General features: G+C 44.7%; 1 protein-coding gene across 1 annotated transcript in view; it reads right to left on the reverse strand.

Moving 5' to 3' along the window:
• Positions 1 to 1,447: 1,447 nt before the first annotated feature.
• The window catches only part of Onecut2 (one cut homeobox 2), a 49,055-nt gene continuing 37,349 nt past the window's right edge, over positions 1,448 to 13,153 (reverse strand). The window contains exon 2 of the mRNA XM_028774318.1: positions 1,448 to 1,962. Coding sequence (XP_028630151.1) covers positions 1,676 to 1,962 — 287 coding nt within the window. The 3' untranslated portion in view covers positions 1,448 to 1,675. The remainder of the gene's footprint in view (positions 1,963 to 13,153) is intronic.

A 13,153-nucleotide genomic window follows, 5' to 3' on the forward strand; every position in this document is an offset into this window, starting at 1 on the left:
CATACAAAAGTCAGTCTCAAGTGTCTGTAAAGAGTCATCGAAGCTTTTGGCTTGCTCTGAACTCCCTGTGGTGCCCACCTGGGGCCATTCACTGGTAAATATGCACATAGTGACCTTTGTAATCTCCCAGAGTTCTGTGGGCCCTCTTCCACTTGCTATGGGAAGGTGACAACCAGAGCTGGCATGGTGATGCCACTGCCTGGATGTTTGGCTAATGTCATTGATGTAGCTGGTCTGCTCAGCCAGGTGGTGAGCCCAAGACAAGAGCCGAATGCCACTCGGAGTTACAGAGGCGCTCTGATTTCTAAAAGTAATCACAGTATTTGTAGGCTAGAAAATGGCAGGTAACAAATGTCTTTGGTTTGCAGTATTCTGCTTCTTTGGTGTGCTGTGTTCTCTCCAGATTCTGTCGGCTGTTTTACAAGGATGAATCAGCAATGGAAGAGAGGAAGGAAGAGACGACAGGAAGTGGCTTGCTAAACTGTTTCTTTGTAGAAAACAATAGAGACATCCCAACTAATGGGATGGGATAGGGAACAACACGAATCAGCAAGAACAAGAATGAACCACAGTCGTAATGCACATAGGAGGAACTGGGTGACTAGTAAATCAAGGGCACAGTAATGATCTAAAAAAAATCTAGATCTTTTAAAATGATGCATTTGCTCCTGTACTGTAACAGTTAAATTGGCCTCCTGAGTGTGCATCTGCGTCGTATACAAACAGAATTTGTATCAAACTGCAAAATGTGCTTGAAGCCATATTCCCACTAATTCCCTAATGACTTCACAACCGTAAAGATGGGTGTAAACTGCCTTGTCAAACTGGATGCATTGAAACCAGAACCTTCCGTGTATTTCTGTTTGTCTTCTTTGTGCTTGATACTTTGAGCTCAAGTGAATTGATTTTTTTTTTTTTTGACGGATCCAGAAGACCACATGAGATTTCCAGGAGGTAAGGAAATGAAAAACTGTAAACTGAAATCAAAGCTTTCTAAACTATCCAGTGAAAAGATGCCTGAGTTGGAAAATCATGTCCTTGGATTTTTTTTTATTGATTTCCATATTTAAAACTTGTGCTCAGTAATTACCATTCTGATTTTTTTTTGTAATGTTATGGCTGAGAATTTTAATGTACTGTGATATAAAGAGGCTAAGCACTTGGGGAGCAAATGAGGCCTTTCTTGTTAAATTCTTCTCTTAACGTAGTGTTTTAGAATCCTAAACTGTCTATACTCAGGCCGAACACCCACTATGACTCATGGGAAACTAATGTTAGCAAGAGGTTGACAGGGCCTGAATAGGACGATTGATGCTTACAGCTACACTGAGCTTGGTTGACACCATGCTGTAATTAACTCACTCTAAGATGGCCCCATTTGGATCTCTGGGATGCACAGCATCAGAGGATAGTGTCTGATTCAAAGAAATTAATTTTCAGCGTGCACTTGGACTCTGTAGCCATTTAAAATGAAACAAAAGAAAATGGACACCTGGCCTATGATTACAGCTAGATTAGAAATTTCAAGAGAATTGTGCTTTCAAGTCACCAGTGAAGGGCCCCAGCTAAGAATCTGATGTCTTTGTGATTTTTTTTTTGGTTTGGTTTGGTTTTGGTTTTTGGTATGTGTTATCCTCATTTGGAGATGACTTGTGCCCAGGTGAGAGTCCTTGCATCATGCTTTGGTACAAGTGCTGGAGGTGGATGAAGAGCCCCCTGTGCCTAGGTCATCTTGCCATTTCTCCAGGCTGCGGCGCCGGGCATTCATGAAGAAGTTACTGACAGTGGTCAGCTCCAGCCCAAGTTGCTGGGAAATGGTGATCTGCATCTCCTTGGAAGGACGCTTGTTCTCTTTGAAGATGGCGAAGAGTGTTCGGCGTTGGAGGTCGGTGAACACCAGGCGGGATTTCTTCTGGGAGTTGTTCCTGTCTTTGTTTGGTTCTTGCTCTTTGCGTTTGCATGCTTGAGGGGAAAGAAGAAAAGAAAAGGGAAAGGAGTCAACAGGGAAGGTGAGTCATTGAAAACATTGACAAAGTCATATAGGGGATAGAAACTGTTAAGCTTTATTGCAAAGATTGCCTAAATGTCAATAGCAAGCCAACCCAGTTCATCTTGGTGATGGAGGACATCAGTTAGCAAGCGGGGATTGGAAGAAAGGAGAGCCAGGGCTGCTTCTCACAGTCTAGTTTGGATGTGACTCAACTTGTTTTTCCTTTCTCTTTTACTCCCATCCCTCTGTGCCTGCTTAACTCTGATGTCAGCTGTGGTGAAAGAGGTGAAGAAGCCATGCACCAGAGGGAGAACTGGTAGTGGGGTGGGGGTGCCCTTTGAACATTCACCTTCTGGAACTGTTGTTAGTTGGGCTGAAATCACTCCCTCTATACTCACAAAACAAGACTTAAAATTCACATGAGTCTAGACATTGTGAATAAGATGGGAGTCAAGGCATCCTAATTCAAATCCTTTCCATCCAGACATTCATAAAGCAACAACAGCAACAACAGCAACAACAAACAACAAATCATGGAAAATTTGATTTAGTCAGTTCTATTTTGGCTACTTTAAAGAGAAGTCAATACAGGAAAACAGATGTGTGTGTGTTGGGTTGGAGTAGGAAAAGAAGCCAAAATTACAACCACAGCCTTTAGGGTCCTAGATATGTTTATTACCATATGCTTTGATTTTATAGACGTGAGCAGCTACATGTGAATGAAATATGTAACCCAGGACATTATTTTATCCATCGGGATAAAATACTCTCCCTTAGTCTGCATCCTTTTAGAAGACAGTGACCAACTCTGTCTGATATTTCCAACTGATCCTTTGGAACAGGGACATAAGTTATGCATGGCACAATAGGGACAAACGACACCTTGACTCAGGAAATTTGGATCTTCCTTCTGAAACTTCAAAAGCCAGACCATTGTCTGTACTGTCCTCAGCATTATTAACTTCCAAGCTCCCACAGAGCATCTCACTGAGCTCTTAGCACTCAATGGCTTTTCTAGTCCAAAGTTCCAAAGTCTTCCCACAATCCTCCAAAAATTAACAAGGTTAGTTCATTACAGCAACACCCCACTTCTGATACCAATTTGTCTTAGATAGTGTTCTATTGTTATGATGAAACTCCGTGAATAAAAGCAACTTAGGAAAGAAAGAGTTTTAGTTACATCAGCATCAGGAGCAGTGAGGACAGGAAGTCAAGCATGGTGGGAACCTGGAGGCAGGAGCTGATGCAGAAGCTAAAGAGGGATGCTGCTTATTGGCTTGCTCCTTATGTCTAGCTCAGTCTGCTTTCTTATAGCACCTAGGACTACCTCCAGCTCAGGGATGGCACCATTCACAATGGGCTGGACCCTCCACTATCAATTATTAATTAAGAAAATGTATTACAGCTGGATCTTACAGGGGCATTTTCTCAATTGAGGCTCCCTCCTTTCAGATGACTCTAGCTTGTGTCAGGTTGATCTAAAACTAGCCAGCACACATGGTTCTCAGACTCAAAAGGACTAAATAACATAGTTCTTAGAAGTCACAGTGTTGAGACAGGAAAACACAGGTTACCATAATTTCAGAGAGTCCTAAGCTTCCTGGGAGTGTTGCATAGCTTCACTTATGCTGCCTAGGAAAGTATAGGGCGAGCTAGGTTGGGTAGCCTCTTCTACTGTCAACTTTCACTGGGTACCTTACTCCTAGGATGGGACTTTCTGCTGCTGAGTGGTGAGCAGATGCTTTTTTTTTTTTTAATTTTTTTTTTTATTGGATGATTTATTTACATTTCCTATGTTGTCCCCTTACCCCATCCCCCACCACCCCCTCGGAACCCCCAATCCCCTTGCCCCTCCTCCTTCTTCTCTGTGGATGTAACCTCTATCTACCCCCCCACTCCCACCTCCCCACCCTCAAAATTCCCACCCCCGGGGGCATCCAGCCTTCATGAGGTCAAGGTTCTCTTCTTCCACCTATGCCCAGCAGGGCCCTCCACTTTTACATATTCAGCTGAAGCCCTGGATCCCCCCCTAAGTGCTCCCAGGCTGGTGGTTTAGACCCTGGGAGCTGTGGTTGGTTGGTATTGTTGCTCTCCTCATGGTGCCGTAAATCCTTTCAGCTCCTTCAGTCTTCACTCTAACTCCTCTATTGAGAACCCCATGATCAGTTCAATGGTTAGTTGTGAGCATCTGCCTCTGAATATGTCTGACTCTTGAAGGCCTCTGAGGAGATATCCATATCAGGCTCTTATCAGCATGCACTTCCTGTCTTCCACATCAGCATCTACCTTTGGTGATTGCACATGGGATAGATACTCAGGTGGAGTGGTCTTGAGACGGCCCCTCCTTCAGTTTCTGTCCCTCACTTTGTCTCCATATTTGCTCCCTTGAGTATTTTGTTGCTCCTTCTAAGAAGGACCGAATCACCCTCACTTGGTCTTCCTTCTTTATGGGCTTCATGTGGCCTGTGAGTTGCATCTTGGGCATTTCAAGGTTCTAGGCTAATATCCAATAATCAGTGAGTGAGAGCAGATGCTTTTCTGCACATCTCAAAGCACTGGTGTATACATGTGCCTATATCTTAGTCCAGGAATTCCTGCTCATTGTATTCTAAAGTGACACATCAGCATACTTGTGAGTTTAGGATCTGTTGCTATCTAGCTGCTTACACACCCTTACCAAATTCATATGCTGAGATCCTAGTCAAGGGGGCAGCATTAGGAGAGTAGGTTGAGGAGAAATGACTCATTCATGGGAGTGGAGCCCTCGTAAGTAGGACTAGTGTTCTTATATGAGTGTTAGTGGGTAGACAATGCTCTGTAATACCATCATCCATGACCCAGGAAGCAGGACCCTGAGCTTTTACTCTCCAGCCTCCAGAACTGAGAAAAATGAACTTCAGTATGATATTTTGCCATAGCAGCTGGAATGGACGGGAAGAGGATTTAACTCAAAGATAACACTCATGAGAAAAGTGTTCTGTAAACTGAAGCTTCTCTTGCCTAACCTGAGAATGCTATCTATGCTCTATACAGAAACAAAGAGGACTCACTCCAGAAGTAAACAAGACCTGACAGTATCCTCCAAGGGCCACAGGAGTAGAGGGACCTATGGCAGTTTTGGCAAAGAATTTCTTCCTGGTTTATCCTTCTCTTGTAAAGAAGAAAAAGGAGGAGGAGGAGGAAGAAGAGAAGGAGGAGGAAGAGGAAGAAGGGGAGGGAGGGAGGGAAGGAGGAAGGAAGGAAGGAAGGAAGGAAAGAAGGAAGGAAAGAATGTGCCATACTGTCTTCCAAAAGTAGGGATATCCACACAAGAAATATTCTCTTGGAGGGCTTAGGGTTTTTTTTCACGAGGGAAGATTCCTTGACAATGTGATGTCAGATGGCAGTTACTAAGACTTCCTGCCAATCTGCCCTTGCACAATTTCCCTTGTACACTTCTTTGTGCATGCCTGCCCCTACCCACACCACTAGGTTCTCACAGCTTGTTGGATTATGTAGGTTCCCATCTGGGTTTCATAAGCGCATGGTGAGACTCTCATGTTATGTTTCAGTTCATCTATCAAAGTGATCCTGAACTTCAGGGTGTGCCAGAGTCACCTGATTGATGTGGATGCAACCTGGTTTATGGGGGATGGGGAGCGGGTGTTGAAATTCTGCATCATTCATTAGCTTCTAGGTGATGCTATCTCAGATGGTTCCATCCCTCAGTCTGAATAACTTTTGTTCTAAAATCTTCCAGGAGCACCTGCTTATGTTGAAAGTTCTGTGGCCAGAGGTACCAGGGTTCACATTTTGAATTCTACTTCCAAAGATTGGGACCTAACCTTTCAGGGCCTGTATCCCTGAGCCAAATAAGGAAACCACAGTGCCAGTTTCTACCCACTGCACCTCCACAGCAATTCTGAGCTATAGACAACAGGCAGGATGATTGTCGTCTTAAAAGGAAATAAGTGGACAGACATCTAGGAAGTGAACTTGATGGTCCCGAGGCCAAGTTTGCTCCTCTCCTTCCACAGACCAGCACCTGTTGCAAGCGTAGGGGCCTCTGTGGAAGGCAGTGGTTAGGACTCTCCTCCTGAGATTTTGAGGGGTACTGTGCTCTTCTGAGATGTGAGAAGCAATGTGCTTCACCACATTGCCACTTCAGGTCCCCAGACTCCAGCTCTGTCCTGACCTCCTGGAATGGAGTCTTCATCTGGAGGATTCATAATAAATATCGATGCACAATTATCACCTGATAAAATCTGAGCAAATAGCTTCTGTAAACATTGGCTAAAGTCCTCTGTCAACTCACCCTCCTCCGGATTAGTCACCAGCCCTCAGTTTTCATACCAATATTGATCACCCTTCAGATAAGCCTCTGTTTTTGTTTTTAGGAGGCTGATTACACTGTGTGGGAGAAGCCCACATTGGTTCGTCAGATTCTATTTGCTGAGCTACAGATAAGATAGATATTAGATTTATATGCTTAGAAAAATATTAAATGCTTAAAATGTTCAGCACTGCATAGAAATAATAGACCAATACTTTCTTCCTTTTCCCTTCTCAATTGCTTTCTGAAGCCTCTGGATTTTACACCAGCAAACCGAATGTTACTACCTGGAGTCTGTCAATGGACAGCAAGTCAAGAAGGCCAGAATAATGATGTAGTGGGACTGAACTTGCTCAGGGTATTGACAGCTGGGAGTTGGCAACTCATGATTCTAACTCACAAACTCAGCTGGGCAGTGGTTCAAATGTGAAGAACATGTATCTGTGACGTGCTCAGTCATAAATGGGACATGTATATCATGGCCCTTCCACCCAATGGTCAGGAAGCCTACTAGAAGAGGGAGTATAAAGTACTCTAAGAAGGAGTGAGGAAGGCTGGGGCAAAACAGTGTCTCTGGACACAACAAGACCACTGTCCTCATGAACTCCCAGGAACTGTTGGCGCCTGTACAATTTCAAGCCAGTCAAGATGCCAGCATGAGTGGGAGGAGGGCTCACAACCTTCACCCCTGGCTGAGTAGCTACTAAGAGATTGAGAGCCGGTTTTCTTTATGGTTGTGGTAAGTTACACCAAGAGATGGACAGCCAGTTTTCTTTACGGTTGTGATAAGTTAGCCATGCTTCAGTGGATAGCTCCTCACCCATGTGTAGTTGGGCATTGATTGAACTCTGTTGATGAGCTATAAAAAATGAGGACATGAAGTTGAGAGAAGGGATGCGAAAGAGAGGCACATGGAAGGAACTGGAAGTGGGGACGGGGAAGGGGCATGATCAAAATACATCGCATGAACATGTTAAATTCTCAAAGAGTAAATTAAAATATGTTAAAATAAGCAAAAAGGAAGGTCACTTGCTCAGAAATGAAATGAAATGAAGTTTTACTTGCTTTAAAAGTCTAAGATAAGTCAACAGATGCAATGACATGTGGTGTAGGGTTGTGAACTTCAGTACTCTTACCGAACCACCGGGCCAGCTATCCCCAGAGACACAGGTAGTCTGCAAATGGTTCAAGTATTGTTAAGATACTACATTCTATGGTCCATACATAGCATTTCTGAATGACTAGGAAAGTGGCCCTCTACAACTAAGGAGTGTGTCAAAGACCACAAATAACAGCAGATGTTAACAGGAGTCTTGCCACAGCCCAGTGCTGGTCAGTCCTACCCAGCTTCTAGCTGCCTGAGGGAAATTTTGTGATAGACAGTAGGTCCAATCTCATCCCAACTAACTGTATCTCTTTCTCTTCCTCACTTCTCAAGGAAAGGAAGCAGGGAGAACATAGGTCGGACAGAGACTGGGTTGGTGAGGTAAGCGTGAATCCAGGAAGCTTCCAGCCATTTGTGACCCCGCCTCCTTATGTGGAGTGTGAAGGAGTTCTGGTTCATTTTTAGATCAGAGATGGGGATAGTCATTTGGTTATCTACCATGAGGTGAGCTACCCACGCCACCATGCCTTTTCTCGCTTTCCAGAAAGAATTCCATTGACTCAGATTGGTAATTTTGGACCAGGGCAAGCAGGGACAGACAAGAATCCACAGATCTATCCATAACCTGTGACTAATAGTAAAGGGCAACAGCCAAATACCAACCTACAAGTGAAGGCTCATTGGTAGACTGAGTTTTTAACTATTTGTTTCTAAGGGAGGGTCTGATCCAGGCATAAGCCAAGTCTCATATCTTGACATGTCAACTTACCTTTTTCTTTGCCACTACCGTGTTTGTCCCCTATATGGTAACAGGAATATTAATAAGACAAAGACACTGTGAAGCCAGCTATAGGATACTTCCTCGTAGCTGATCCTTCTTAACTGGGGGGGAGAGATCATTCTCTCCTGTCTGATCTGCTTATAGATAGCTCCATCCCAACTCTCTCTATAGTCTTATTTTCTTTGGGAGGGGCTGCTCATGGAATTCTTGGATTTCAGTTGTCATCTGATAATCAGGTCTTTAGCGCTGTCCACTGCTCACCATGAGCAACATGCAGGAACACGGTCAGAGACCTGAGGCAGAGTTTATCAAAACAGAGATAATTTGCATCTGTGGAAGATGAAGACATCAGGAGTGCATTTGGGAGTGCATGCATTCGTGTGTGTGTGTGTGTGTGTGTGTGTGTGTGTGTGTGTGTGTGTTTAAAGCAGTGTCTGGCTGGTTCTGGAGGCAGGTACAAGTGGGTGGGGTCATGCTAGTACCATACTCTACCTTCACTCACGATCTATCCAATAGGTTCAGTACCTTTAGTTCAAAACACCAAACACTGTTTTGCTTTGCTTTGCTTTTAATAAAATTCCACATAGCTCTGGCTGGCTTGGAGATTGCTGTTTCAATGAAGCTATCCTTGAACTTGTGGTAATCCTCCTGCCTCTGATACCTGAGTGCTGGAATTCTAAGCACGAGCTGTGATGTCTGGTCACCTAGACATCTGTTACATCCTATAGCCTGCCTGGCCTTTGTCACAATCATAGATCTTTAGGGTCCTTGTCTGATCTAAGCCCAGAAGATTGAGTACCAACAGAATCAAAGTTAGTTCCAAGATGTCTCCTTCGACGTTCTTTCCACCTATTTTTGAGAGGAAGATAGAGCAGAGGTAGATTCTCATTTACAGTTCATTAAAGTTTAGCAGCTCCTCTTTGTTGAGGGTCATCAAGCAGGATTGGAAACTCCCTCCTTTACTTCCCTGGTAGCGCCATAAAGTAAAATTGACCTAAACCAAGGCTGGAATCCCCTGTCTTTCTTGAGCAGCAATGCTCCATATTGCCTGGGTTTTGCACCTAGAATTCAGATCCCCAGTGAGTGCCCTTCTTGTATCAGGCTGGTACTGGCTGGTTTTCTGTGTCAACTTGATATAAGCTGGAGTTGTCACAGAGAAAGGAGCCTCCCTGAGGCAATGCCTCCATGAGATTCAGCTGTAAGACATTTTCTCAATTAGTGATCAAAGGTGGGAAGGCCCATTGTGCATGGTGCCATCCCTGGGCTGGTAGTACAGGGTTCTATAAGAAAGCAAGCTGAGCAAGCCAGGGAAACAGCACCCCTCCATGGCCTCTGCATCAGCTCCTGCCTCCAAGTTCTTATCCTGTGTGAGTTTCAGTCTGACTTCCTTTGGTGATGAACAGCAATGTGGAAGTGTAAGCTGAATAAACCCTTTCCTCCCCGACTTGCTTCTTGGTCATGACGTTTTGAGCAGGAAGAGAAACCCTGACTAAGACAAGGCTGGTACTATCTTTAAGCCTGGATGGAGATCTGCATCAGAATTATTACTATGAAATAATGATAGAACCCCTGTGCTCTGGCCTCATTAAACAGGAAGAGATATTTTCATCCTTCCTACACTAGCACCTTCAGGGGATGAGTGTGCAGAGACATATAGTGTCTTAGTGGAGGCTCATGAATGCTTTGCTGGAGAGAGTGGCCTGAGCAAGTCCTGTGTACCAAGCCATAGCAGGATGAATGTGGTCCAAGGGGGTCCCAAAGTTTGGGGACCCTGGTTTGTCCCCTCATCTCTGATCTATATTTCTTCTAGACCTTGTTTCTGCTTCCCTTCAGGTCTCAGATATGTTTTCTGAGACTGCCTTGTTCATCCTTGTCCTCCAAGAACCCAGCAGTCCTTCCTGTCCCTGCATCTGTTGTTCTCTTCTCCTTCCTCCAGCCTCACCTCCCCCCCACCCCCCCCAGCTCCTGTGTCACCTCCACGTTCTACATTGTTTCCTGTGTAGATCTGGTAACACCCAGAACCTTCATAAATAGCTTTTCCTTTTAACCCTCTCCCCTCTGAAACCGGGAGCACATGTGCCAAAAAGGTTACTACAGTTTGGATATAGTTTAAGTGTGTTCTGCCTTCCTAAGGGTTCAATGTGGAGGCATGGTGAGCTGTATTAAGAGGCAGCACCTAGTGGGGAGGTCCTTAAAGTGTGCCTTGAGAATAATTAATGTAGTTCTTGTAGGATTCCCTTTGGTCTCTCATGTCTTCCTGCCCAACTATCTGATCTCTCTTTCCCCTCTCACCTGTCATAGTCTGCCATATAGCCTTCCGCCCTCAAGTCTTCGTTAAAGCCACACTGATACCAATACCATGTCACTGGACCTCCAGAAATGGCTTAAACGTACCCCTCTTCTTTGTAAAGTACCCAGCCTGAGGTATTTCATCATAGCAAAGAAAACAGAGGTCATTACTGAGAGCTGAGATAAGGCCCTGGCTCCATCAGCAAACCACAGTGTCAGCCAAAGATGCTCACAGCTGGGTAGCAGGAGCTAGTCTGGTGGCTTGTGATTATGCGCCCAGCTTTAGCACAATCGGACTGGATGAAAGTTTGTCTAGACTCTGAGAACTCTACCAGTTGGAGCTGGGGTGACCAAACTCCAGCAGTACTAGGTCAGTCCCAGCCGACCCAGCAGGTGACTGCAGAGGCTTGGGTAAGTACAGCTGAGAGCAGCCAGGTGTGGCCTGGATCAGCAAAACAGTCAGGCCAACTCACAGAGTTCGGGACAGAAATAAACGCTGACTTATGCCGCTGGCTTTGTGGTTATGTTATGCAACCCAATTGTGGTGAGAGACAGCAGACACTAAAGCCAAAAACAACCTTGGCCTCTCTGCTCACAGGCTGAGTCAAATGCAGGGGAGAAGCCTCATCTCGGGACCAAGCCCTCTTCCAGGCCTTCACTGGTCACTTTCAGCCTGACTCACCTTACCTCCTGGGGACTCTGATGCCCACCACTCTAGATCACTAACCGGCCAGCTGCAGGTGGAGGAAATTACTTGGTCAGGAAAATGCCTACGATGCAAACATGAGAGCCAGAGTTTGGATCACCAGCCCCCATGTAAAAAGTCAAGCACATTGGTGGTATCTATTTCCCCACAGCTAGGAGGACAGATACAGGAGGGTTCCTGCAACTCATTGGCTAGCCAGCTTCACTGAATCAGTGAGCTCCTGATTCAGTGAGAGTCCTTGTTTCAAGAAACAAGGTGGAGAGAAAGTGATACTTGACAATAGCATCTGGCCTCCACACACGTTTACACACACACACACACACACACACACACACACACACACACACAGTGTTCCCCAACACTTAAACAATGCTTGCTGTCACATTCAGTACACAGATATTCAGAATATGTGACAGTGTTTTTTTCCCTTTCACAGAGAAAAGGAAATGTGGTTTCAGGAGGTGAAGTTTAGAGCAATCTGAAGGGCGGGGGAGACAGTTCCGTGATTAAAGGCATTTGCCATGCTGGAAAATGACCTTGTGAGCCCACCCACAATGGCCTGTGACTCCAGCTCCAGGCACTCTCTTCTGGCCTCTGTGGTCACTGTACACACGTGGTATACACTCAATACAGAGACGTACACACATGTTTTCTAAAAACCACTTCCCACGCACTCAATAGTACATGAACTTGCCATAGGGCTAAAGACAAGTAAAGGGTTTTGTGGATTTTGTCTTCCTTGATTTCTCACGTAGTTCCCAGCCTCATGCAAAATAATAAGATAAGGCCATGGTGTCCTTTTTTATTTTTTTTGCCTGTGTCAGAGGGCCTAAAAGGCTTTGGAACACTGGCGTTTCCTGACATCACTAATTTATGTTCAAATACATTCTATCTGGGATGGGTCTCATTAGTCGGTCGGCACCTGCAATTCTATAGGTCTGAAGCTTACAGGAAAAGCCTTTGCCTTTTCAGCTGAAGAGCCTGAAGCTAGGGATTGTATAAAAAAGGCAGGGACTGGGGGCGGGCAGCTGACCTTCAGCAAGGAGGCACATCCCATGAGAGATCCAGGGAGACTGGGTTGGAAAATGTCAATGGTAAAAAGTTCACATTTGTGCCACTGGTCTTACTCTTTGCAAAGACTATGAGCTTTTGAGAAAAGAAGAAAAGAAATTAACTCCCTTCACTTCTTTGCTTTTAAGAGGTGACTCTTCAATACTGACAGAATAGCAAGCTAACCCTTTCTTTGGAACTAATTTGCACAGTCAAGAATCTCTACAGGAAGAATAATAGGATCCCTTGCACTCAAACAAGGAAGCAAGCAGGACCCACACTGTGCTGGTACATATTTAATGTTCACTCAGCCATCAGTGCTGGTAAATCATAGTCCTGCAGGCTGCTTGGGCCAGCAGAGGGATGGGTGCCAGCATATTGCTAAAGGAACATGGGGGAAAGAGACTGACACACAAGATATTTGGTCTCATGCTCCAATATATTCTGTTGGCTACTGGTGGCCAGGTGGATTCATCTTGGTAGAGGAAGGACTTACTTTGAGGACGGGGCAATTTGAAAATTATTATTCTGTTATGTTTTATTCCTTGAATTTAGAAAACTATAAAGAGTTTTCAAGTATTCCCTGCCTGTCTGATTCCTGGTTTGTCAATAAGACACATTACGGTTCAGATACCCATAGACTTGGTACTATGAACTTGGTTCTTGAAAGCTAAACTCTTAACTTCACCTTAATTCTCTACCTTGCTCAGAGTCATATGGGAAGTATGCTGGCTTTGTCTGAGAGGAGAAAGCTGGTTTTCCTTAGAAACTCTGTCTCTACAGACCTTATGCCAACCTGCTGAAGTGGCAGAGTCAGCTATATCTAAAAAAAAAAAAAAAGCCATCTATCTGGGAGGCCAAGTGAAGAAATGATGTGCAACAAAAAATGGAACAGGGCATGCTAGGTTCCTCTCTTATAT

Source organism: Grammomys surdaster, unplaced genomic scaffold (assembly GCF_004785775.1).
Source record: "Grammomys surdaster isolate TR1022 unplaced genomic scaffold, NIH_TR_1.0 239, whole genome shotgun sequence".
Taxonomy (NCBI): Eukaryota; Metazoa; Chordata; class Mammalia; order Rodentia; family Muridae; genus Grammomys; species Grammomys surdaster.